The sequence below is a fragment of the Hippocampus guttulatus genome, chromosome 12 (assembly GCF_054856545.1).
Source record: "Hippocampus guttulatus isolate MCC_2025c chromosome 12, RoL_Hgut_1.0, whole genome shotgun sequence".
NCBI lineage: Eukaryota > Metazoa > Chordata > Actinopteri > Syngnathiformes > Syngnathidae > Hippocampus > Hippocampus guttulatus.
Genome location: NC_141272.1, coordinates 14,445,158 through 14,471,044, shown reverse-complemented (window position 1 = coordinate 14,471,044; position 25,887 = coordinate 14,445,158). Strand labels below are relative to the sequence as shown.

The following is a 25,887-nucleotide window of genomic DNA, read 5'->3' as shown; positions in this document are numbered from 1 at the left end:
ATATGATCTTTGTTTGATTTCAGCTTTTTAACGTATTTTTACAATTGTATATTGATTTCGGAACACGTTACTGTAGCTCATATGAAGACATGTCATTCAACTTTACATCTGACACAACAACTTTACACTAATATCATTTCATGTTTGTACCAACAATCATTCTTCCAGTTTGAAGTGGCCTGTTTACATCCAGTACATTCCTCGACCAACTTTTCTTTGAGGGGGACAACACATCATCTGTCAGTCATCAGGTACCTTCACTATGATTGGTTGTTGCTTTCTGTTGGTCCCAACCCACTTTCGTGTCTTTGTAACCACCGTTATTGAAGCAAAAACATAAGCTAGTGTCGAAAATATGTCAACACTCTCATTTTCAAAATCTGCATTGGACATTCATTAAACTAATTTCGTGCTCAACCTTTATTCCATTTTTACTCCGTAACTTTATTAATACATCCTTGATGAATTATTTGTGAATTCATGTGTAAATAACATTTTTACATGTAGCTACTTTAACACTCTTTTATTACAGGTTTATTTGTTAAAATGTATTTTTAACTCATCTATTACATAAAGCATCTTGGAAGAGGATACACGTTGGTAACTTCCACATCCAGACATTATTTATTTTCCCATAACACATTTACTGTATTGGCCCGAATATAAGACGGCCCTGATTATAAGCGACCCCCTCTTTTTCAAGACTCAAGTTTGAAAGACTTTTTGAACACCAAATTAATTTTTAGACAGAAAATAATTACAGTACATCTAAAACAAATGAGTATAACAATATATTGGAGAGAAAAAGCATGTTATTTTGCCTCATTCAAATCTTAATATCTGAACATTTAAATATGTAATCTAAAGTGCAATCACATTCGTAAATGAATGGCTTCTGGTTTTTGAAATGTAAATGACATAACTTCGACCCACTTTTCTCCAGATTTTTACTACGTTTCTCCATTTTCTCCATTTTCTCTTATCTCTTTTATTTTCTTCTCTTTTCCTTCTTACCGCTATTTTTTAATTTTCTTCTTCATACTACCGCTATTTTTATTTTTATTCTTCGTGGCAGGGGTTCACTTTGGCCTGGGGAGTCAAGTTCAGCATTCGCTTCAATGATATCTGGCGCCATCTAGCTTCGTGAATGGGTATAATGTCTAGACCCCGAATATAAGACGACCCCCACTTTTTCAGTCTTATTTCAATGCAAAAAACACCGTCTTATATTTGGGCCAATACGGTATTTGTCAGCCCTTTGTCACTTAACAACAAATCATTTAAACTTGGTTATAGATGTAACTTTTTATGTGACTTTGTCACTTAAAACATTCACTTTTATCCTAAGACATAAAGTAGTCGTAGTAGTAGTCGTCATGTGTGTGTGTGTGTGTGTGTGTGAGAGAGAGAGAGTGTAGGAGAGTGAGTGTATATCTATCTATTGATCTATCGATAGATACACACACACACACACACTCTTCCGCAAAACAACATAACCATAGTTAACCCATGCTAGTTGTCTGTGTCTCATTGATGTTAACAGAAGCTGCGTCATGTCATTATGCACACTCACACACACACACACACACACACGCACACACACACGTGTTGATAAGGTAATGTGTGACTATTGCCCTCTCTTAGTAAATCATTCAGTGTTAAGAGTGAAGACACAAAAAGTCATTGAAGGAGACCTCTCCCTGGCAGTGACAAGACTCTTCCGTGATGTCTCCGGACGCAGATCCGGAGGTTCGTCCCGAGCGGGGTGGCTTTGGCGCATGTTCGCCGGCCAGGTTCACGGAGGCTTTAACGTGGTGAGTCCACCGGGAAGCATGTGCATATATGACCTTTGACCTGTGAGCGAGTTCTTTTGACAGGCGTCTGGCTCGCACCCTGTCGCTGGGTCAGGTCCTGGCTGCGCTGGTGTGCGGTACGGCCGTGTCGTCTCAGTATTTAAGCTCTGCCTTCCGGGTGGATGCTCCCATGCTGCAGAGCGTCCTACACTACGCGCTCCTTGGCGCCACTTATACACCGGCGCTGCTCTGCAGGACAGGTGACTTGCAAACACACACACACACACACACACACACACACACACACACACACACACACACATTATTAAATACAACTGTATTACAGTTCAGACTTAAATACAACTGAACTGTACTTCATGTATTTTACTGGATTAAAAACAAAAAAAAGTAATATTCTATGGAAGAATCCATCTTGATCATTGTGGAAATCAATTCATTGAATGAATTATACAGGGTTCCCACGGGTCCTTAAAGTTAATAAAAATTCATTAAAAAAAAGGTTGTAAAATTATGTTCTTAATTGTCCCTAATTTCCAGGGAAAGCTTCTAAAATCAATAAAAATCCAGAAAAATTAACCCGTGGTGTTCATTTCATTTTTGTATGTCATTTTCCCCACCCTTCCAATGAAGAGTTTTGTCGGAAAATGCGCATGCCTGACTATAGATGGTCGTTTTTTGGGCTAAAAACGCCTTACTATACATCGTCTTTTTTGGGGGGCTAAAAACGCCTTACTATCCATGGTCGTTTTCTTTCGGCTAAAATCGCCTGACGATACATGGATGTTTTTTTGGCTAAAAACGCCTTACTATACATGGTCATTTTTTTTGGGCTAAAAACGCCTGACTATATACATGGTCGTTTTTTTCAGCAAAAAATGCCTTATGATATGCGGTTGTTTTTTTCGGCTAAAAACGCCTTCCTATACATGGTATTTTTCTTTGGTAAATAACGCCTGACTATAGATGGTCGTTTTTTGGGCTAAAAACGCCTTACTATACATCGTCTTTTTTGGGGGGCTAAAAATGCCTTACTATACATGGTCGTTTTCTTTCGGCTAAAAACGCCTGACTATACATGGTCGTTTTTTTTTTGGCGAAAAACGTCTTACTATACATGGTCGTTTTTTTCGGCGAAAAATGCCTTACTATACATGGTCGTTTTTTTCGGCGAAAAACGCCTCACTATACATGGTTGGTTTTTTTTGGCAAAAAATGCCTGACTATATGCACTTGTTTTTTTCAGCTACAAACGCCTTACTTTACATGGCCTTTTTCTTAGGTAAAAAACGCCTGACTATATGCGGTCGTTTTTTGGCCTAAAAACGCCTTACTACCTATCGTCTTTTTTGGGGGCTAAAAATGCCTTACTATACATGGTCGTTTTCTTTCGGCTAAAAACGCCTTTATATACATGGTCATTTTTTTGGGCTAAAAACGCCTGACTATATACTGCACATGGTGGGGTTTTTTCAGTAAAAAATGCCTTACGATATGCGGGGGGGTTTTCGGCTAAAAACACCTTCCTATACATGGTCGTTTTTTTCGGTGAAAAACGTCTTACTCTACATGGACGTTTTTTTCGGTGAAAAACGCCTTACTATACATGGTCATTTTTTTGGCTAAAAGCACCTGACTATAAATGGCTGTTTTTTTGGGCCAAAAATGCCTGACTATATGCAGTTGTTTTTTTCGGCTAAAAACGCCTTACTATACATGGCCTTTTTCTGAGGTAAAAAAACGCCTGACTATATGCGGTCGTTTTTTGGCCTAAAAACGCCTTACTATACATCGTCTTTTTTGGGGGGCTAAAAACGCCTTACTATCCATGGTCGTTTTCTTTCGGCTAAAATCGCCTGAATATGCATGGGCGTTTTTTGGGCTAAAAACGCCTTTCTATACATGGTCATTTTTTTGGGCTAAAAACAGCTGACTATATATACATGGTTGTTTTTTTCAGCAAAAAATGCCTTACGATATGCGGTTGGTTTTTTCGGCTCAAAACGCCTTCCTATACATGGTCTTGTTCTTTGGTAAAAAACGCCTGACTATAGATGGTCGTTTTTTGGGCTAAAAACGCCTTACTATACATCATCTTTTTTGGGGGGCTAAAAATGCCTTACTATACATGGTCGTTTTCTTTCGGCTAAAAACGCCTTACTACACATGGTCGTTTTTTTGGGCTAAAACGCCGTTCTATACATGGTCGTTTTTTTTGGGCTAAAACGCCTTACTATACATGGTCTTTTTCCTCGGTAAAAAGCGCCTGACTATAGGTGGTCGTCTTTTTTGGGGGGCTAAAAACGCCTTACTATATGTGGTCATTTTTTTTGGGTGAAAAACGCCTTATTATACATGATCATTTTTTCCAGCTAAAAAAAAAACGCCTGACGATACATGGTGGGGTTCTTTTCACACCATTAAGTCCGTTCTAGAAGAGTAGCAACAAAGTAATTGAGAAGAAAGCCGCCTGGTGGCCAACTGGTTAGTGTGTAGACTTCCCAACCAAGAGGTGCAGGATTTGAGTCCACCACTGGCCTTCCTGTGTGGCACTTGTATGTTCTGATGGTTACCTGATGACCACATGGTCTTTTGGTCAGGTTTAAAAAAAAAAAAAAAACGCGTTATGAATACATCCAAGTCTTTTTTTAAAAAATGCCTGATATACATGCTCATCTTTAAAAAACAAAGGCCTTACAATATATCAAGATACCTTTTGATCTCACATTGGCCTTCAGAGAAGTAAATCACAGAACTATACTGACTTGCACTTGAGGGCCCGTGGCCTAACAGTTAGAGCGTCAGCTTTCCAGCATAGAGGTACAGGGTTCAATTCTGCCCTACCTGTGTGGCAAGTACATGGGGTCTCTACAGAAACTCTAGTTTCGTCCCACACCCTAAAAACATGTGCAACAGTTTAATGGAACACTTAACATTTTTAGACCATAAAGTACATTAGCAAGGTACAGTAGCAACAAAGTCATTGAGCAGAAGGCAGCTGTGTGGCCAACTAGTTAGTGCGTTGGCTTCCCACCCCAATGGTGCGGGGTTCGAGTCCTGCTCCGGCCTACCTGTGTGTCGCTTGTATGTTCAGATGTTTATGTGAAATTAAGAGACATTTTGGTCCGGTTTAGACATTTTGGTCCGGTTTAAAAAAACCACCTTTGTGTTCATGCTTGTCTTTAAAAAAAAAAAAAAAAAAAAAACGGGTCACTATACATGGCCATCTTTAAAAATTAAGAAAAAAAAGACTTTTTCGGCTAAAACGCCTGCCTATACATAGTCGTTTTTTTCACCTAAAAACGCCTGACTATGGATGGTCGTTTGTTTTGGCGAAAAACGCCTTACTATACATGGTCTTTTTTTTTTTTTGCTAAAAATGCCTTACTTTTTACATGGTCGTTTTTTTTTTGTTTTTGTTAAAAACACCTTACTATACATGGTCATTTTTTTTCACCTAAAAACACCCTACTATACATGGTCGTTTTTTTTTCCACCAAAAAACACCTTACTATACATGGTTGGGGGGGTTTTCGGCTGAAAACGCCTTACTATTCATGGTTGTTTTTTGTGTGCTGAAAACACCAGACTATACATGGTCGGGGGGTTTTCGGCGAAAAACGCCTGACTAGACATGGTCATTTTTTTGGCTAAAAACAGCTCCCTATACATGGTCAATTTTTTCGGCGAAAAACGCCTTACGATGCATGGTCGTTTTTTGGGCTAAAAACGCCTGAGTATATACATGGTCATTTTTGGGGGCTTAAAAGGCCTTACTATACATGGTCGTTTTTTTTTTTTTTTTGTTAAAAACGCCTTACTATACATGGTCGTTTTTTTTGGGCTAAAAACGCCTTACTATCTACATGGTCTGGGGGGGTTTTCACCTAAAAACGCCTTACGATACATGGTCGTTTTATGTGGGCTGAAAACCCCTTATTATACATAATCGTCTTTTTTGGGTTAAAAAACGCCTTCCTATACATGGTCGGGTTTTTTTTTCACCAAAAAAACGCCTTACTATACATGGTCGTTTTTTTTTTTGGGCTAAAAACACCTTACTATACATGGTCGTTTTTTTGGGGGCTAAAAACGGCTTACGAAACATGGTCGTTTTTTTTTTTTTCGACTAAAAACGCCTTTTGATACATGGTCGTTTTTTTCACCTAAAAACGCCTTACTATACATGGTTGTTTTTTTTCGGCTAAAAACGCATTACTATACATGGTCTTTTTTTTCTCGCTAAAAACTGTTTCCTATACATGGTCGTTTTTTGTGGGCTGAAAACGCCTTCCTATAAATGTTCGTTTTTTTCGGCGAAAAACGTCTTACTATACATAGTCGTCTTCTTTGGGTTAAAAAAACGCCTCACTGTACATGGTAGGTTTTTTTTGGTTCAAAACACCTCACTATGCATGGTCGTCTTTTTTGTGTTAAGAAATGCCTGACTATACATGGTTGTTTTTTGTTGGCTGAAAAAGCTACACTGTACATGGTCATTTTTTTTCGGCTAAAAACGCCTTATTATAGATGGCCTTACTGTACATGGTCGTTTGTTTCGGCTAAAAACGCCTTACTGTACATGGTCATTTTTTTCGCGAAAAACAGCTTACTATATGTGGTCGGTTTTTTCGGCTAAAAACGCGTGACTATACATGTTCGTTTATTTTTATTTTTTCACCTAAAAACGCCTTACTATACATGGTCATTTTTTGTGGGCTGAAAACGCCTGACTATAAATGGTCGTTTTTTTTTGGCTCAAAACACCTCACACTATACATGGTCATCTTTTTTGCGTTAAAAAAATGCCTGACTATACATGGGCATTTTTTGGGGGCTAAAAATGCCATACTATACATGAAAAAGTCCTTTAAAATGGCTAAATTAGCCCTCAAAAGTCCTTAAAAGGGTCCATAAATAAAAAGCAAGTGGAAGAGCGGGAACCCTGTGATAATCATAATCATCTTTAAAATATTTTAAAAGTACACCTGTCAAAATTGCGGCGAGGGTGCTTTGGACAAACGATCAGGGGTGCAAGGCAGTCTCGAGTTGCCCGCGTCACGTCTACGACATCATCCGCAAGGGGACATCTTGCAGTTTAACTTCCAATTTTATGCACGGACCCCAGCAAGTCTGTTTCTTTTTCCGCAATGTTTAGCATGGCGTATGTGACCTAAAACTGACTGGCAACCAATCTGTTGTTGATCTAAATCTGCCCTGATAGTTGACTGACAACCAGTCCTTTGTTGGAAGTCAGCGGTCTCCCGGCATGCATACATACACACTGATTCCAATTGATGCATTCATACGCAACGGAAAGGAGCCGTCGCTGATGCTCAGGCCTGTCCCCCTTTTTGAATGGGGAGGTCCCGTGAGTGTGTTCCAGATGGGTTGCAGGCGATGGCTGCTGTACTTCCTGCTGGGGCTGGTGGACGTGGAGGCAAACTACAGCGTGGTCAAAGCCTACCAGTACACCACACTCACCAGTATACAGGTGGGTCAAACCCCCAACAGCCCATTACATTGAAGTTCTTACTAGGGTTTGACCGATTATTTGGCCGGCAGATATTAGCGCTTTCAATATCGGCAAAGATGGCAAAAAATCTGCACTTTTGCAAGTTTCCCTGTTGTTTGGTGAGGGTTTTTGGGTTACCCTCAAATATGAAAAAGCAATAAGTGACCGCCCCCCCATCCCAAAAAAAGTTCAGTTCTTTTGTTCATTTTATTTATATATGTACCATATTTTCTGCACTACAAGGTGCTTCAGATTATAAGGCGCACTTTCACTGAATGGCACAAACACGGAGATGAACCGTATAAATACAAATGGCGTAACAAAACAATAAATGAAAGACAAAAATGATGAAGATGATTGATTCACCAAAAAGGCTCACATCCACAAGGGGCTAAATATCCTCAGAAGTCTTGCTTGTCTCCTTCTTCCTTCATTTAGTCAGTCGTTAATTATGCTTTCCGTATTATTTTTGTTTCATACTGGCTGCGCAGAGCTGACAAAGTAGTTCTCGGTTTGAGTCTGTGTTAACAAATGCACATGTCAATTAGTGTCGGGCAGAACCATTTTACGTTACAATTGCTTCCTGCTAATAGTCACCACAGATGGCATCAGAAAACTAATGGAAACAACTCCATGGGGAATATAAACATAGTTACATTAGACGTATCGGATTATAGGGCGCACTGTCGGCTTTTGAGAAAATTGATTTGATTTTAGGTGTGCCCTATAGTGCGGAATGTTACATTTATATATATATATATATATATGTGTGTATATATACATATATATATACTGTATATACAGTATATATATACACACATACACACACACTCACAGTATTTTCCGCACTATAGGGCACACCTAAAATTAAATCAATATAGAGTATATATGAGCTAGCTAGCTTTGTTAATTTGTTATCCTTATTTATTTATTTTTTTAGCTTTTGGACTGCTTTGTGATCCCGGTGGTCATGTTTCTGTCCTGGTGGCTCTTGAGGACACGGTACCGTCCCATCCACTTTGTGTCCGTCTGCATCTGTTTGTTGGGCGTTGGCGCCATGGTGGGGGCTGACCTACTGGCGGGGCGAGACCAGGGCTCTAGTAAGATTACTGTTTTCCTCAACTGTGTCTGCACTCTGCATCAATGCAAACAACATGGAAACTTCCAAGTGATGATGTATTGAGTTTCTCTGAGGTTCTGAATAGAAATAACATTTAACTCCCTCATTCACCAAAATCATCTTCCAAATGCCAACAAGAACTCTCACACAAAATTGAATATTCTCATTCACCCAAAAAACCCACGAAAAAACCCACTCACACACACACACACACACACAAAAAGCCTTCGCATTCGCCCCAAAACACACTAAAAAAAACCTCACAAAGAACACTCTTACTCACACCCAAAACACTTCTCACAAGCACCAAAAATTCAAAACCAACTCTTCCTCGTACAAAGAAACTCACAGTAAGACCCAAATACAGAAAAACACAAGAAAAAACTCTTACACACACCCCGAAAGTCCCATCCAAATCAAACTCTCACACATTAAAAAAAACTCCCTCACCTAGAAATAGCTCCCACGCAGACCAAAACACAAACAGAAAAATGACTTTCACCCCAAATTTTCATTCTCACCCAAAAGCTCTCTCGTATGAGAAAACTCCCACACTTACCAAAACACTCACACAGCAGAAAACTCTCACAATACCAAATAACTCACAATCAACCTAAAAAATAAAAAAAATCCACTCACCAAAACTCTCTCTACACACCCATACCCCAAAAAACTTTAATTCCCACCCATAAAACGGGAAACAACATAATTTGCTTCTTTCGTCACTGTGTGAGGTTTTATTTTATTTATTTTTTGGGAGTAAGAGTGTTTTTGATGTTTTTTCGATTTGAGCGAGATTTTTGTTGTTTTTGTTGTCGTTGCCCTATGCACACTATACACTTGGTCCATTCTTTTTTCTGGGTTTGTGTAGCCTCCAACATCCTGCTGGGTGATGGCCTAGTGCTGCTCAGTGCTGCCCTCTATGGGATATCCAACGTTTGGCAGGAGTATGCCGTCAAGAATCAAAGCCGCCTCGAGTTCCTGGGAATGATGGGGTTCTTCGGTACCATCATAAGTTCAATACAAATGTAAGGTTACGGTACACGTATGTAAGTATGCACCGTTAAGTGTACATATGTTGGTGCGCACATGTAAGTATAGGCGTGAAAGTGCGCATACTGTTTGCAAGTGTGCAGATGAAGTATTAACATGTATGTAAGTTTGAAGCATTTTTTATGGTATTTTACATGCATACAACATAAAAAACCCCCACCATGGTTAGTGTTGTGTAATAAAAATATTACTTTAAATCATTGTGTACAATGTCCACAGATTTGAATTAACAATGAGTGAAGTCCATAACACTGCTTCTAAAGTTAGACAAATGCAGTTGTACAGTGTACAATTTTTTTTTTATACTGTAAAAAAAAAAAAATTCACCTGGTGGCTATTTTTATTTTTTGGCTGCTGTTTGAGCACATCGCTTGTGTGCGACACACATAAAGAAGACAATTCCCAGATTGTCTCTTCTTCTGGCTAACGGCCATGCACGAATCTCGAAATAAATATTTGAAATCAACCCCAAAGGCTCGTACATATAGTTAATTGTTATTATTCCAATTTTAGTTGTACATAGTGAGTTTTTATGGACCAAAACAAACTCTTGGTGTTTACACATCAGCGTTAAAGTTTGATGTCTTTGTTCTGTGTTGTTTTAGGGTGGCCCTGGAGCTTCGCCAAGTGTCAGCCATCCAGTGGAGCTGGCAAGTAGGTCAGTGGCACACGACACCATCATCACGTCATACATGACCTTTGCTTTTTTTTTTTTTTTAATCTATCAATAAATCTCCATTTTTCTTGCGGTCAGCTCTGCTGTTTGGGGCCTTCGCGTGTTGCATGTTCAGTTTGTACAGCCTGATGCCCGTGGTCATAAAGGAAAGCAGCGCCGCCGCCGTCAACCTGTCCATGCTCACCGCCGACGTCTTCAGCATCTTTTGTGGCATCTTCATCTTCCACTACAATGTGAGTAGTGAGGGGAGGCCCTGATGACCGTGACGAAGACGAGGGCAAAAACCGTGGGAAGATGGTGATGACACTTGACAATGCGGACGAAGACCATGAAGATGACAACGATGGTGATTTCCAAAACAAGGTTGAAGATAATCAGGATGACAACCTCGATGGCGATAAGATGATGATGATGATGAAGACGATGATGAATAATGTAGACGAAGCCTCGCGTGGTGGGATGCCTCCAAATGGCGCGAGGCGGAACGCCGGGGCTCTTGGGCCCCAGACACGGCTAAATGCCCACCAGCCGGCGGGGAAGGAGGTGGGGTCTCATCGGAAGGTGACGCGCCCAGCGCTTGCCCCACCGGAACAGAGGGGAGTGGGAGTAGCCGCCCCACAACCCTCCTTAAACAATAATCAGGCGAGGGCCCTTCCGGGGCCCGCACTGGGTGTGAGGCATCAGCGAGAGTCGTACCGGGTGTGGGATCCGGGGGGGGGGCGGGGGGGGGCCTCTGACGGGGGCCGATTTCCCAGGAGGAGGAGGATGGTGATGAAGGTTGAAGAAAGAAGATGATGATGATGATGATGAAGACGCCCGCGAGCATGTCACCGTGCTCTCTGAAAGAGTTAATAAGTAACCGAAGAATTCAAGTGGTGTCAACTCGACCCTTTCCTCACTAACTCATGATTGTCACATGACACCCTCACTCTCATTTCTGGTCATGCAAACGTGCTGGCTTGACACCCTACTTTGAAACATTAACCCTGGTTTAAAACCTAAAAAAGGCCAAGCCTGTCGTGAAGCCCTACTTTCAAAACTGAAACTTGAACACTTGTTTGAAACCTTAACCCTTGTTTAAAAGGCTACTTTGGAACCTAACTCTTCTTTGAAACCCTAATCATGGCTTGAAACACCCCTTATTTGAAACCCTACTTTGTAACCTGAAGACATACCTTGAAATCCTAACTCTGGCTCAAAAAAAACCCCTCCTTTAGAGTCTGAAACTCTTTTAAAACTCAAATTTGAAGCCCCAACCCTGGCTTGGGACCCTACTTTGAAACCATATCCAGTGTTAAAAACCCTATTTTGAAACCTGAACCCTAATCTTATATTTTAGATTCAAAGCCACATTTGAAACTCTAATTCTGTCTTGAAATCCTGCTTTGAAACATTAACCCTCTTTTGGAACCCTACTCTGAAACCCGTACCCTGTTTCCCTCAGTTCTCAGGTTTGTACGTGGTGTCTCTGGTGGTTATCTTTGTTGGCTTCATCACCTTCAACGCCGTACCCATCGACCCCTCCTCCTCCAACTGTGAGAGGGGTAGCCATGACAACACTGCTCAGCCATCCAACCAGGAAGTGGCGGTGATCGGAGAGAAGCAGTGTAAGAGAATTCCAATTGACTGCACTCGATTGTGAAACTTCAGACTTTTTTTTTCACATTTGTTCCTTACACCACAACTGTTGAAACGCTTGAAAGCCAAAAACTTGTTTGAAACCCCAACTTTGGTTTGAAACCCGAAGTCCAGTTTGAAACGCTTACTTAACTCATTCACTCCCAAAGACGTTTCTAAACGTCTTTTCAAACTTGGTGCAGAATTGGCTGGTACTGAATGAATTAACACCCTAGACCAGGGGTCAGCAACCCAAAATATTGAAACAGCCATATAGGACAAAAAAACAACAACAAATATGTCTGGAGCCGCACAAAAATAAAAGCCTTCTATAAAACTTACAATGAAGGAAACACGTGCTTTATGTATGTAGGAGATTGGACTGTCTCAGAATTGTTTGTTATTCATTCCTTTGTTGTGTGTTCACAAGCGCCCCCATAGAATTTATTTTGTGATTTACTCACTTGATTTTTTGTTTTGGTGCATTATTTTCACTTTTCTTAGTGTCAGTGAAGTGATCATTAATTTCCGTTTTTCGGAGGTTGTCTGTGAACGCCTCTCGAGTCGAACGAGAAGAGAGAAGGCACGGAGTGGGACGCAGACGTGTCTCTGTCGAGACTGTTAAAAGCATAAATAAAGTGTACGCTTTTAAAAAACCAACACCACAGCTCTCCTTTTTCGGAGCTGCAACATGTATCTATATCTATTTGAGCTATATTAACCTACTATCAAAATCTTTTTCCATTTTCAAACATTTTTTATAAAGCTCAAGGGAGCCACTAGATGTCGCTAAAGAGCCGCATGCGGCTCTGGAGCCGTGTGTTGCCGACTCCCGCCCTAGACCTAATTTGAATGACACTTCAATCGCAAGGGTTGAAGTCATTTTAAAAGTTGAAGTACAACAGAGAATTACTTCATTCAACTTCTTACTGTCACTTCCTTTATTGTAGATCATTTTTTCCAACAGAGTGATATTTCCTTTAAAAAACAACAACCAACAATCAAAAAATGTGTTTTTGCAATGTTCTCAATGTTTTTGAATTGATAATGACAGATTGAAACAGTTGATTTTATTCGTGATTTCATTAACAGCAAATCGACTTTTTACATTCAATCCAGCTGCAAATCTGACTGAAATGTCAAATTTCATCATGAAAAAGTTTAATTAAATGCAAATAGTTCATGTTTTCATGCAATGTGCTGTAACTTGTAGATGTAATATAAGAAAAAAAATTACAAAGTATTCACTTAAATGTTGACCAGAAAAGTGATTAAATGTTAAAAGGTAACGTGACTCAGGCTGCTCACTGTTCTTCAGCAATAAAATAAAAACATTAAAAACATGCCAAGTGGTGCAAATCAACGCTTTAAAGCAAAGACAATAAATCCTACCATTAAACGGTGTGCTCATTTGCTTATCTTACCCTAGCATAAAGACAGGAAGTAGACAATAGAGTAAAAACTCACTTTATTAGGTACGCCACCTAAAGCAATCCCCCCAGCTTCTCAGGCTTTGCCACTGATGGGCAAGGCCGGAAAGTTCAGAGACTCCAAAGACGAGCGCACCTCTGGAAGAAGTTCTTCCTTGTCACTGAAGAGAAACAAAACAAACAAACCTGTCAAATCGCAAGCAGGTCGAGAGCTCGCGTCATCGTGCCACCTACATGACGGGAGACAGACGCAGACATTGCAGCATGGTCACCACCAATGTGACCACTTTAGAACAGACCCTGGTACTGATCTGAGTAGTACCAACCCAGATACTGGTAATCTCGTACGAATCAAAGTACGGACAACAATAGCACCAATCCAGGTTTTTTATTCTATATAATTCTAGTACTGATCTTGATTTTAGTATTGATAGCAGTACGTATCCAAGCACTCACAACAGTACTGATTGTCGTACTGATCCTAGTCCAGATAGTGGTACTAATTCCAGTACCAAGCCAGGCACTTAATACAGTTCCAATTCTTGTACTAATTCAAGTACTGGAAGAGGTCTTAATTCTAGTGCCAACTAAAATACTTATGCTAGCACAGATCTTAGTACTGCCCAGCACTAAATGCAGTACAGAGTCTTCAAAGCGCTGACGGTGTTAATAATTCTACAAATGATCCTAGAACTGATCCTTGTACAGACCTCGGCACTGACTGGAGTATGACCCAAGATAGAGCTTTTAGTTTTGTTGTTTGGAGTGAGGCTCGAAGTTGTGTCTCGCGCGATGGCTCCACCCACCTGACAACAGAGGCTCTGCGGGTCAGGCTCAGACGTCTCAGCATGGTCACCACCAGTGTGGACACCAGCACAGTGCAAATGGCCGCCAGGGTCAGGAGAACAAAGAAGGCTAAACACCACCAAGGAGAAGACAAACATAGAATTTATGTTGCTAATACAAGTAATACAGTACATTAGGTCATCTGTAAGGGCTTGGACTTTGGAGCCAGAAGGTGAAGGGTTTGAGTCCCGCTTTGGACAATTTGTAAAAATGGCAACTTGTTGCTTCCTGGCTGTTGTTGAGGTGCCACGCTATACAAAGTTCAGTTTGTGGGCCTCTTTCACTCTTTTACTTGACAGTCCTTCAAGGCATTCAGAGCATTTTCAAACCGTTTCCTCATTCAACTGAAGATGACTCAGTATCGGGAGCAACTGGGAGTTCAGCATCTTGCTCAAGGGCACTTTTGCATGGTCAAGGGGGCTCAGAATCAAACACACAAGCTTTAGGTTGGGAGTGGACAACTATCAACTGGTGAATGCCGCCAACTGGGGGTGGGGCTCCCCAGGGGTCAATACTCGGACCCCAACTAGTTCTTTGTATGGTGGCGTGGGAGTTTGAGCTTCTTTCCCATGTTGTCACAATCGTTTTAGATGCTAACCGGAAGTGAACGTACCAGTTAACGTATAAAGCGGAAGCACTGAGTCCATTGGTTTATAAAAACAAATATGAACTAGCTGGCGTATGATGTGTGGATTGTGAGGATTTACCGGCGGTCCAGCGGCTGCGTGTTTTATCCCGACCTGCAAAGTAACCTGAAGGAACAAAAACAGGGGAATATGAGACACCATAACAGACAAAAACGTGGGCAGGTTCTAGTACCCATCCTGGTTCTGTTGCTCGTATTCACCTTGGTACTAAATATATAGTATGGCTCATGGTTCTGAGCGCGTATGTAGTACAGAGACAACTGACAACTGCACTAATTGTAGTACCGACCCATATACTAAATATTGGACTGAACATAATACTGATACTAGAACAAAATGAAGAATTAAAATTCTGATGTTAGCACTTCATAATAATCCTGTTATTGAGCTGAGTATCAACCCAGGTAATAAAAATAGCACCGAATGTAGCATTGGTAGATGCTAATTCAAGTACCAACCAAGGGTTTAAACATAGCACCGTACTAACTTAAATGCAGACACTGCTACTTATACTAGCATTGACACGGTTACTCCCATGACTAAATCTAGCAACTATCCTGGCGCTCACCCAACTACCAACTCAGGTACTAAATATAGCACTGAATGTAACACTGACCCTCATACCGACAAAGAAATAAAGTATGGTACCGACCCTTACATTCACAGTGGTATTAAATCTAGTACTAACAATGGTATTTTTCCTCATATTGATAATTGTACTGTTCCCTTTACCAAGCATGGTACCAGTTGTAATACCGGGAGTGGCAATGTACCTCTAGACTGTATATGTGTTAGTATCATTCATTTCCTGTTTTAATATACTGTTTTCACTTTCTTTACTTGTTGTATTAGTTATGTTTCTGTTATATATAAAGTGCTTTGTTACAGCTGCAGCTGTTGTGAAATGTGCTTGTAAAGTTGCATTATATTGTATTGTACTAATGGTAATTATTAAATCTTAGTACCGATCCTGTTAAACAGCTGACCCAGTTCCTAATTATTAAATGTATTACTAATCCAAGGGCCAACTCTAACACGGATGCCATTACTGACCCTGGTTCTGAGCCCAGTACCAACCTTGATCATAAATCCAGTACCAAAATTTATCCCAATATGAGTAATGACCGGAGTACTGATTCAAGTACCAATCCCATTACTGATCTCAGTACAGACGACCATGGTGAGAATGAAAATAAAAGTGGGCCGTTACCATCTGTGGCGCCGCTGCATCGGGTCTGACACTCTTCAGCGCTGCTGTATTGGTTTTTGTTGCCACCACAACCTCCATAGATGAATGATTGACAGTTGCGTGTGGCCGGGTCGTAGTAAAACTTGGGGAAGGCGGCGCGGCAAGGACCCGGGTCAGGAGATGACAAACAGTCGTCTTCTGAAACTAAACAAAATATACACTGCATCTAACGTTCAAGGGCAGAACTTGTTTGAGGTCATCTGACTAGAAAGACAAAGAGGGCAAAGTTGAAAGAAGTCAGAGTGTACCTGAAGGCGAATCAGATGAGAAAAGCTTCTTGGGGGTGGGGCCAACGCTCACTGCAGGACACACACACACACACACACACACACACACACACACACACACACACACACACACACACTTTATATATATATATATATAATTATATTACTTTTCAAAATGGTCCAGCCCTAAACTAGGGTAAGAAATCTGGGGAACTCAACCCATTTAATACATGCCAGGTACTACATCTCACGATGACATGACCCTTGAACTAAATCTATCACTGACCCTAGCACTAAAACTAGTAGCACTGAAGCAGATGTAGTATTGATGGTAGTATTCTTGTTACCGTGGCAAGTATCCAAGCAGCTCTGTTGGCTGTCGTAGTTGTTCTTGTTGCCTTTGCAGCCTCCGTAGATGAAAGTCTTGCATTTGCGCTCCTGGCTGTCGTAGTACCAGGCCCGGAAGGCCGCCCTGCACGGACCCGCCATCGGCTCGGCCTCACACCGCTCTAATGGGCCCACAGCAAGTGAAAGTCACCCATGTGAACCGGTACCCCAACCATGGCCACTAAATGCCACCACTGTTCAACTTCTTTGTTTGAGAGCGCAAAAAATAAAATAAAAAAAGAATATCAAACCAAAGTATCATACCAGAATAGTCCTCAGCAGAGAGCACTACAGGAGAGAGAAGAGAAAGTGAGAGATGTGTCACATTACTGTACACTATCGCTGTACATCAATATATCAATAATCTCTCCGTATCAAGGCGACCAGTCACTCACACTTTACCTTTATCCAAGACATCGTCCCACAGTTCACCTGCAAAGACAAAATACTGAGTATTGATCCTGGTACTGGTCCAATTATTTACAGTTGTACTAAATCTAGCACCAAATCAAATACTAATCCTTGTACCAATCTATGTCCTGGTCTGAATAGTGACAGTTGTTCCTAATCTTGTGCAAAAGCAACTACTAAACTAAATAACAAACCCAATATAGACTCTGATACAAAATAATAATCCTAGTACCAATTCTGATATTGGGGCCAGTAATGAGAGCTGTACTTAATCTAGTACCAATCTTGGTACTGATACTATTATCCACCCTGATACTAAATACAGTGCCAAAATGAACACAATGACCCTAATACTCATCGTGGTCTGAGTACAGATAGTTTTAATGAATCTAGTACCAATCCTGGTACTAAATACAGTACCAAATTTAGTCATGATACAATTATCAATCCTGGAACTTTGTTTGTTTTTGTTTGTTTGTTTGTTTGTTTGTTTATTGAACATAAAACATATATACAGTAATAATTTGACAGAAAATAAGGTAGATAAAAAAAGAAAGAAATCAATCTTCATACAACACAGTTATTATGTTCAAGGGAGTAGGAAGAAGTAAAAACTGAACTGGTTTGAATTCCGAGAGAAGCGCTGAATTTAGTTCCAACCCTGGTGCTGATCCTACTAAATACGACACCAGCATGGGTATGAGGATCAGTGCTTGTACTGGTTTAGTATGATCTGAGTCTTTGTACAGATCCTGGTCATGAATACAATACCAATGCTAGCGTAGCAATAGTTGTACTGATCCTAGTAGAGACCCTGATACTGAGCACAACACCGAACGTGGCACTTGTACAAGTACTGAGAGCTGTGCTAAAATCTTTGTACCAATCCTGCTAAGATATCATGAAGACGACAAGCCAAGCAAAGATATTGTCACCGTGTTCAGCCTTCACTGTGCTGCTACTTCGGCTAGCCACATTCTAACAGCGCAAGAGCGACCGTAGTTTTGTTGTCGTCAAGTCCTTAACAAAATGCTAACCCGCTATTAGCACAACTTCCACCGCTACACCTTGGAGCATTTTGTATGGTTGTGACTATTTACTTTGATCGTCGATGGGCTGCGCCATTCGAAGAGATTTCACTGAACTGCGAGGTCTCGCCGCCGTCGACGCTTCAGGAAGAACAGAACCTGAGGACAAAACCAGAGAGGGCTATCACAGCTTTCTAGCGTGTCGTGTACTCTTGTACCGTAAAGTTAAATTGAAAGATTAGCTTTTGTGACAGAAGTAGTACGGCAAGCCGTTTGAGCTGTACTACTGTGCATTCGTTGACCCGCTACTAGTGACGTGCTACCTGTTAACTGGCACACGAAGTACCTTAAAAAGGATACCAACGATATGGAATAAAAGCGCAAATTTCTCAGCTGGTGTTTCTTTTCTGAAGACTTCTTGGCCGCTGTAACCTGAGACTCTGTATCATAATAGATAGTGCGTTGGACTTCTAGTCACACTAAAGCAGACATTCAAAGGTTGTGGGTTCGAGTCCCACCAGGGTTGACTTAACTTTTCCCACATATCTAAACCCACATTCCATATTCAAAACCCAGCTCAAAACCCACCTATTCAGACTTGCTTATCCACCTTAAATCTTTCTTTCTTTGTTTATTATTTTATCTGTGGTTTTATTATTGCTCTTGGTTGTAAAGTGTCCTTGAGTGTTGTGAAAGGCGCTTGCAAATGTAATGTATTATTATAAACACACGGGTTTTCATTTTTTTAATTGTCCATGATAAATTCCTCGATAAATAATTCACCACTTATTTACACAATGGATGCAGAAATGTTGAATTTTAAAAATGAACCATCTTTTAATGTTAATGCATTATTTTAAATGGATCATTTCACAAATCTCTTTTAGTTTATCATTTACAAGAACTTCATTTTTTAAAAAGTAGATGTAAAGTTGGTCATTTTTTTTCTATTTTTTTCAGTGTCTTATTTGCAGTTAATTATTAAACAAATTTCTTAAAAAGTTGCATGCATATCTGTAATTACTCCATATACTAATATTTTTGTATTTCATTATTTACAAGAAATTAATCAAGGAATTATTTTAAAAAATACTGCATGCATGTCCCCTCCGTGAGCCGTCACGTCTGGGGCTTTATGCCCCTGGCAGGGTCACCCACGGCAAACAGGTCCTAGGTGAGGGACCAGACAAAACATGGCTCGCAAACCCCTAATGATGAATAAAATAAATGGCACTCAGTTTCCCTTGCACGGACGCAGGTCACCGGGGCCCCCCTCTGGAGCCAGGCCTGGAGGTGGGGCTCATTGGTGAGCGCCTGGTGGCCGGGCCTACACCCATGGGGGGCTCAGCCCGAATAGGCAACGTAGGTCCCCCTTCTCATGGTCTCACCACCCATGGGAGGGGCCAAAGGGGTCGGGTGCAGTGTGAGCTGGGCGGCAGCCAAAGGCGGGGACCCTGGCGGTCCGATCCTCGGCTGCAGAAGCTAGCTCTTGGGACATGGAATGTCACCTCTCTGGCAGGGAAGGAGACCGAGCTGGTGTGTGAGGCAGAGAAGTTCCGACTAGATGTAGTCGGACTTGCCTCCACACTCAGCCTGGGTTCTGGTACCAGTTCTCTCGAGAGGGGTTGGACTCTCTTCCACTCTGGAGTTGCTCACAGTGAGAGGTGAAGAGCAGGTGTGGGCATACTAACTGCCCCCTGGCTCAGTGCCTGTACATTGGGGTTCACACCGGTAGACGAGAGGGTTGCCTCCCTCCACCTTCGGGTGGGGGGATGGGTCCTGACTGTTGTTTGTGCATATGCACCAAACAGCAGCTCAGCGTACCCACCCTTTTTGGAGTCCTTGGAGGGTGTGCTGGAGAGTACTCCTGCTGGTGACGCCCTTGTTCTGCTAGGGGACCTCAATGCTCACATGGGCAATGACAGTGAGACCTGGAAGGGCGTGATTGGGAGGAACGGCGCCCCCGATCAGAACTTGAGTGGTGTTTTGTTATTGGACTTCTGTGCTCGTCACGGATTGTCCATAACGAACACCTTGTTCAAACATAAGGGTGTCCAAATGTGCACTTGGCACCAAGACACCCTTGGCCGCAGTTCAATGATTGACTTTGTGGTCGTATCATCGGATTTGCGGCCGCATGTTTTGGACACTCGGGTGAAGAGAGGGGTGGAGCTGTCAACTGATCACCACCTGGTGGTGAGTAGGCTCCGATGGTGGGGGAAGATGCCGGTTCGTCCTGGTAGACCCAAACGTATTGTGAGGGTTTGTTGGGAGCGTCTGGCGGAATCCTCTGTCAGAAAGAGTTTCAACTCCCACCTCCGGCAGAGCTTTTCCCATGTCCCGGGGGATGCGGGGGACATTGAGTCCGAATGGACCATGTTCCGTGCCTCTATTGTTGAGGCGGCCAGCACCAGCAGTAAGGGATGCCGTCAAGCTGAAGAAGGAGTCCTATCGAGCCTTTATGGCCTGTGGGACCCCAGAGGCAGCTGACGGGTATCGACTGGCCAAGCGGAACGCAGCTTCGGTGGTCGCCGAGGCAAAAACCCGAGCGTGGGAAGAGTTCGGTGAGGCCATGGGAGCCGACCTCCGGACGGCTTCGAGGAAATTCTGGTCCACCATCCGACGTCTGAGGAGGGGGAAGCAGTGCACCACTAACACTGTGAACAGTGGGGATGGGGCACTGCTGACTTCGACTCGGGACGTTGTGAACCGGTGGGCAGAGTACTTCGAAGACCTCCTCAACTCCACCAACACGCCTTCCTTGGAGGAGGCAGAGTCTGAGGACTCTGAGGTGGGCTCTCCTATCTCTGTGGTTGAAGTCACCGATGTGGTTAAAAAGCTCCTCGGTGGCAAGGCCCCAGGGATGGATGAGATCCGCCTGGAGTTCCTCAAGGCTCTGGATGTTGTGGGGCTGTCCTGGTTGACACGCCTCTGCAACATCGCGTGGTCAACGGGGAGAGTGCCTCTGGATTGGCAGACCGGGGTGGTAGTCCCTCTTTTTAAAAAGGGGGACCGGAGGGTGTGTTCCAACTACAGAGGGATCACACTCCTCAGCCTCCCTGGTAAGGTCTATTTAGGGGTGCTGGAGAGGAGGGTCCGTCGGGAAGTCGAGCCTCAGATTGAGGAGGAGCAGTGTGGTTTTCGTCCCGGCTGTGGAACAGTGGACCAGCTCTACACTCTTAGCAGGGTCCTCGAGGGTATGTGGGAATTCGCCCAACCAGTCTACATGTGTTTTGTAGACTTGGAGAAGGCGTTTGACCGTGTCCCTCGGGGAGTTCTGTGGGGGGTGCTTCGTGGGTATGGGGTACCGAACCCCCTGATGCGGGTTGTTCGGGTCACTATACCACCGATGTCAGAGTTTGGTTCACATTGCCGGCAGTAAGTCAGAATCGTTTCCAGTGAGGGTAGGACTCCGCCAAGGCTGCCCTTTGTCGCCGATTCTGTTCATAACCTTTATGGACAGAATTTTTAGGCGCAGCCGAAGCGTTGAGGGGGTCTGTTTTGGTGGCCTCAGTATTGCATCTCTGCTTTTTGCAGATGATGTGGTGCTGTTGGCTCCTTCAAGCAGGGCTCTCCAACTCTCAGTGGAGCGTTTCGCAGCCGAGTGTGAAGCGGTTGGGATGAAAATCAGCACCTCCAAATCTGAAACTATGGTCCTCAGTCGGAAAAGGGTGGAGTGCCCCCGGAGATCTCCACCCTCGGGGAGGAGATCTTGCCCCGAGTGGAGGAGTTTAAGTATCTTGGGGTCTTGTTCACGAGTGAGGGCAGGAGGGAGCGAGAGATCGACAGGCGGATCGGTGCAGCGTCTGCTGTGATGCGGACGTTGTATCGGTCTGTCGTGGTAAAGAAGGAGCTGAGCCAAAGGGCGAAGCTCTCAATATACCGGTCGATCTACGTTCCAACCCTCATCTATGGTCACGAGCTATGGGTCGTGACCGAAAGAACGAGATCCCGGATACAAGCGGCCAAAATGAGTTTTCTCCGCAGGGTGTCCGGGCTCTCCCTTAGAGATAAGGTGAGAAGCTCAGTCATCCGGGAGGGGCTCAGAGTCGAGCCGCTTCTCCACATCGAGAGAAGCCAGATGAGATGGCTTGGGCATCTGATTCGGATGCCTCCTGACCACCTCCCTGGTGAGGTGTTCCGGGCATGTCCCACCGAGAGGAGACCCCGAGGACGACCCAGGACACGCTGGAGCGACGATGTCACCCAGCTGGCCTGGGAACGCCTTGGGTTCCCCCAGGGAGAGCTGGAAGAAGTAGCTAGGGAGAGGGAAGTCTGGGCTTCCCTGCTAAAGCTGTTGCCCCAGCGACCCGGCCCCGGATAAGCGGTAGAAGATGGATGGATGGATGGATGCATGCATGTACAAACGTTTTATTAATTTCTTGCATCTAATTTTCAATAAATAAATGCTAACTAATGTAAACTGTATATGAAAAATTATTTGAATTTATTCTTTACACTTAACCATATTTAAATGTTAAACTATATGTAAAGTTCTGCTAAAGATTTATTTAGTAAGATAATAAATTGGCCAATTATTTAATGACTTAACTCTGGTCTCACCATTGACATCAAACAGCAGGATTTAAAAATAAATAAATGAACAAAGGGTCACCTGTGACTCCATTACAAGTGGCCTCGCAGTCCTCGCGGCTCTCGAAGTTGTTGCCGTTGGCATCGCAGCCGCCGTACGTGAAACTGCGGCACGTCTGGTTGACGACGTCGTAGTAGAATTTGGGGAAGGCGGCGCGACACGATCCGACCTTCATGGGCTGGAGACAGGGATCTGAAACAAGAATCCACATACAGTCATCGAGTCAAACAACACTGAAAGGGCAGCAGGTCTTTTACCCAATGGTCATGTGAAGTGCAGATTTCAATTCTGATAACCGATGAATATATACTATGAATAAAATAACTTCTTTTTTTGGCCCCTTAATGAGCAAAGATATGAACGAAAGGCAGAATATTTGACTATTTTACAATAATTTGTCCTTTACTTTTTAAGTCTACAATAGTACAAAATCTGAAAAATCTGCCAGTTTTAAGGGTGTGTGTGCGTGTGTGTGTATGGGTCGATGTTCAAACGTGATCATCTTTTTCATCCGTTGTAATGTCTAAAAAAATAAACAAACCAAACAGTGCCAATGTCACTTGAATCATCGGCCAGGCTCAAGTTTGCACTGCTCCACTTAGTGTTTGCGTTGGTGTTGCTTCAGGCGTTCACACCGACAAAAGAAAACAAGCAAAGAAAATTTTCCACGGAGGTGACTTCTCACCTCAATCCTTTTATTTGCGTGCGGATCGGCTTTGTTTCTGTTTATAGGGGTCATATTGCGAGCTGGAAGGAGCCAGACCAACCGGTCTGACATGCCCACACATTGTCGAGAATGACAAATATGTTCCCAGACAATTGCGTGAGGCCGGAAATGAATAAATCAAAATAATTGAGATGAAGGGTGTGCTCGTGTTGATCGAAATGTTGGAGCCTCCATTACTTCCTGTTATGTCAGTTTAACAGTTGGGCAACTCAATAATAATAATCAGGTTCCCATGCAGTGTTTCAATAAGGAAAGATTTTGCCTCTTCGGTGGCAAATGAACTCATGAATTGATTGACTGATGAGATGTGTGCTGGCGCAAACAAATGCGTGTTTTCTTACCTCCAACAAGGAAGTTACAGTACATTGTCGATCTTGTTTGTTTAGGGGGATTACGGTACACAGAAGATCCGCAACCATTGTGACCACAATCCAGTATTATTTGTTAAACATATGGCACATTTGACATGGTTCTGCCATTTTCTCTCATTTGTCCGTGAATAAAAATTGAGAAAATAGTCATATGCAGGAGGTGTGAGCAAAATTTGGATTGTTGGGCCTTGAGGGAAGTCAAGTAAGTGGGATCCTGGTTAAGAATTCCCTTTTACATGAATTAAACTCCATATATCCTTAATTTAGGGCACCAATAATAAAGTGCAAGCTGCAATTAATGTTTTTTTTGTTTATTTACTTTTTATTTATATATACAATATATATACTTATTTTCCAAATGAACAAAATGAATATTACCATTCAAACCTGGCTCAAAATTAATCATGTAAGTTGTTCCTAAATGATTCAATGACAAATGTGGAGGTTAATTGATATGCATGTACTGTACATGTACAAATTACAAAAAAAAGTTTCAGTATTGAAACCAACTCCTTTACTGAAGAAAAAAAAATATATCCAAGTAGAAAATTTCTTTTCGAGAAAGAAGTCAAGTTTTGATAAATTGACACAATGGGAAAAAACGGTGAATATATTATCTACTTAAATTCAGTAGCTAATCCTTCGTACTTCCAAGTATATGTACCTCGTTACTTCCCACCACTGTGTAGTACAGCACTTAATGACAACATTTATATAGTTGGTTCTTACTTGTGCTGTCATTTTTGGAGGGTTGCGAGGCCTCCACGAGTGGGACGGCAAGCAACAGCTGGTCGTCGGTCTTAATTCTGGAAGGTTTCGAGTTCTCAACAAACGGGACGGCCTTCAGTGGCTTCTTCCATCCGACCAGCTGAAACTGGGAGTTGGGACTCAGCTCGCACACGTTGTGGCCGCCGATCAAGCACCTCACCAGCAGGCACTCCACCGGGCCGTCCGCCGGGAAGCCCAGCAGAGCCATTTGGCAACGGAGATCATCACAGCATTCCTCCCGACAGTGCGCCGGGTCGGAGATATCCAAGCGTTCCAAGATCGTAGCTCCGGCATCGAAGGACGGTGCTCCCAAGTCATCGTCTAATGGCCTCCAGTCGCAGGAAACAACCAGACCGACGCAGAGAAACCACAAAGCACACCCGAGGGGCGCTCGTTTTATGTTCATCATCTTCTTTTATGTTAAAGCTAAAAAGAAGGCACCCGTAAAAAGACGAAAATAATCTCGTGGGCGACGATTCACTTCCTATTTCTTTATGTCGTAGCAGATTTAACCTGACTCACAGGTGAGGCTCTGGGCACGCCCACAGAAACTACGTGACGTTTTCCAAACGAAATCATGTTTATTGATTTTTTAAATTTGATTCTATTGAATAAATTCCTTTACCACGACTACAGAAACAGTGAGACGTGCCTGTCGCCGGTTATTTGCCATTTTATTTGCTGTTTGAATTTCAATGAAACTACAAACATCTACCACGTGATGTGTTCTAGCCAATCAGCAAAGAGTATTGCTCAACAATACAAACAATAATTACATAAAAATTCACTCCTATTGTGTACATTATACAAATCGGGATTAGAAAGACTGTACAAATATTTTTGTACATTACACCATTCTATGAATATATATATATATATATATATATATATATGCACACACATATATAACATTTATTTATTGTATACAGTATATTATTCTTATTAAAAAACGTGATGATTTGCAGTTAAATCGCCAATTTATTCTTATTTTTCAAATTATTTTAAAGAAGTCATATAAGACGCCACACATGATGGCGGCGCGGGTACCCGCAGCAGCTCCTCTGTCTCCTGTGGTTGAGAGAAAAGAAATTTTATCTGTGCTGTATGTTGTACATAGAGCGCAGAAGTTGACTTGACTTGACTTGACACACATACTGCGTGACCTTTCCCAGCCAATCAGCAAAAAGTATTTCTCATCATGGAAAAACGCATTAAATGACATATTGCTGAATCTTGAATAGAAATACTGTACAGTTATGATCATGAATGTCTATACACAGCTGTAAAAAAGGATTCATAAGTTAAAAGTAATAGTGTTCACGGGTAAAATAAAATTATAAATCTTGAGTATTTCGTTTGATCTCCTAAATTAATCAAATAATATGTGTCAAGGGTCATAAAGTACGTTTA

The 25,887-nt window shown here is 42.3% G+C and overlaps 2 protein-coding genes across 3 annotated transcripts; one reads left to right on the top strand and one right to left on the bottom strand.

Annotated features, from left to right (window-relative positions):
- The first annotated feature begins 107 nt into the window (after window positions 1–107).
- LOC147197522 (queuine/queuosine transporter SLC35F2-like) lies at window positions 108–12,452 on the top strand. 2 transcript variants are annotated; one of them, XM_086124660.1, is made up of 9 exons: window positions 108–251; window positions 1,708–1,814; window positions 1,878–2,053; window positions 7,178–7,305; window positions 8,267–8,426; window positions 9,318–9,474; window positions 10,105–10,157; window positions 10,254–10,408; window positions 11,620–12,452. In XM_086124660.1, the coding sequence occupies exons 2-9, from the start codon at window positions 1,726–1,728 to the stop codon at window positions 11,815–11,817; spliced, it is 1,116 nt and encodes a 371-aa protein (XP_085980786.1). In that variant the 5' UTR covers window positions 108–251; window positions 1,708–1,725; the 3' UTR covers window positions 11,818–12,452. The 2 variants fall into 2 exon arrangements, with proteins under 2 accessions (XP_085980786.1, XP_085980787.1); XM_086124661.1 differs by lacking the exon at window positions 8,267–8,426.
- Window positions 12,453–12,847: 395 nt separating this feature from the next.
- Window positions 12,848–24,995, bottom strand: spint2 (serine peptidase inhibitor, Kunitz type, 2). Its single transcript, XM_086124658.1, has 11 exons — window positions 24,439–24,995; window positions 22,633–22,803; window positions 18,090–18,176; window positions 16,981–17,010; window positions 16,843–16,866; window positions 16,539–16,700; window positions 16,213–16,263; window positions 15,926–16,108; window positions 14,776–14,820; window positions 14,029–14,137; window positions 12,848–13,383 (listed from the first exon to the last, which is right to left on the bottom strand). The coding sequence occupies exons 1-11, from the start codon at window positions 24,884–24,886 to the stop codon at window positions 13,299–13,301; spliced, it is 1,395 nt and encodes a 464-aa protein (XP_085980784.1). The 5' UTR covers window positions 24,887–24,995; the 3' UTR covers window positions 12,848–13,298.
- Between the last annotated feature and the right edge of the window lie 892 nt (window positions 24,996–25,887).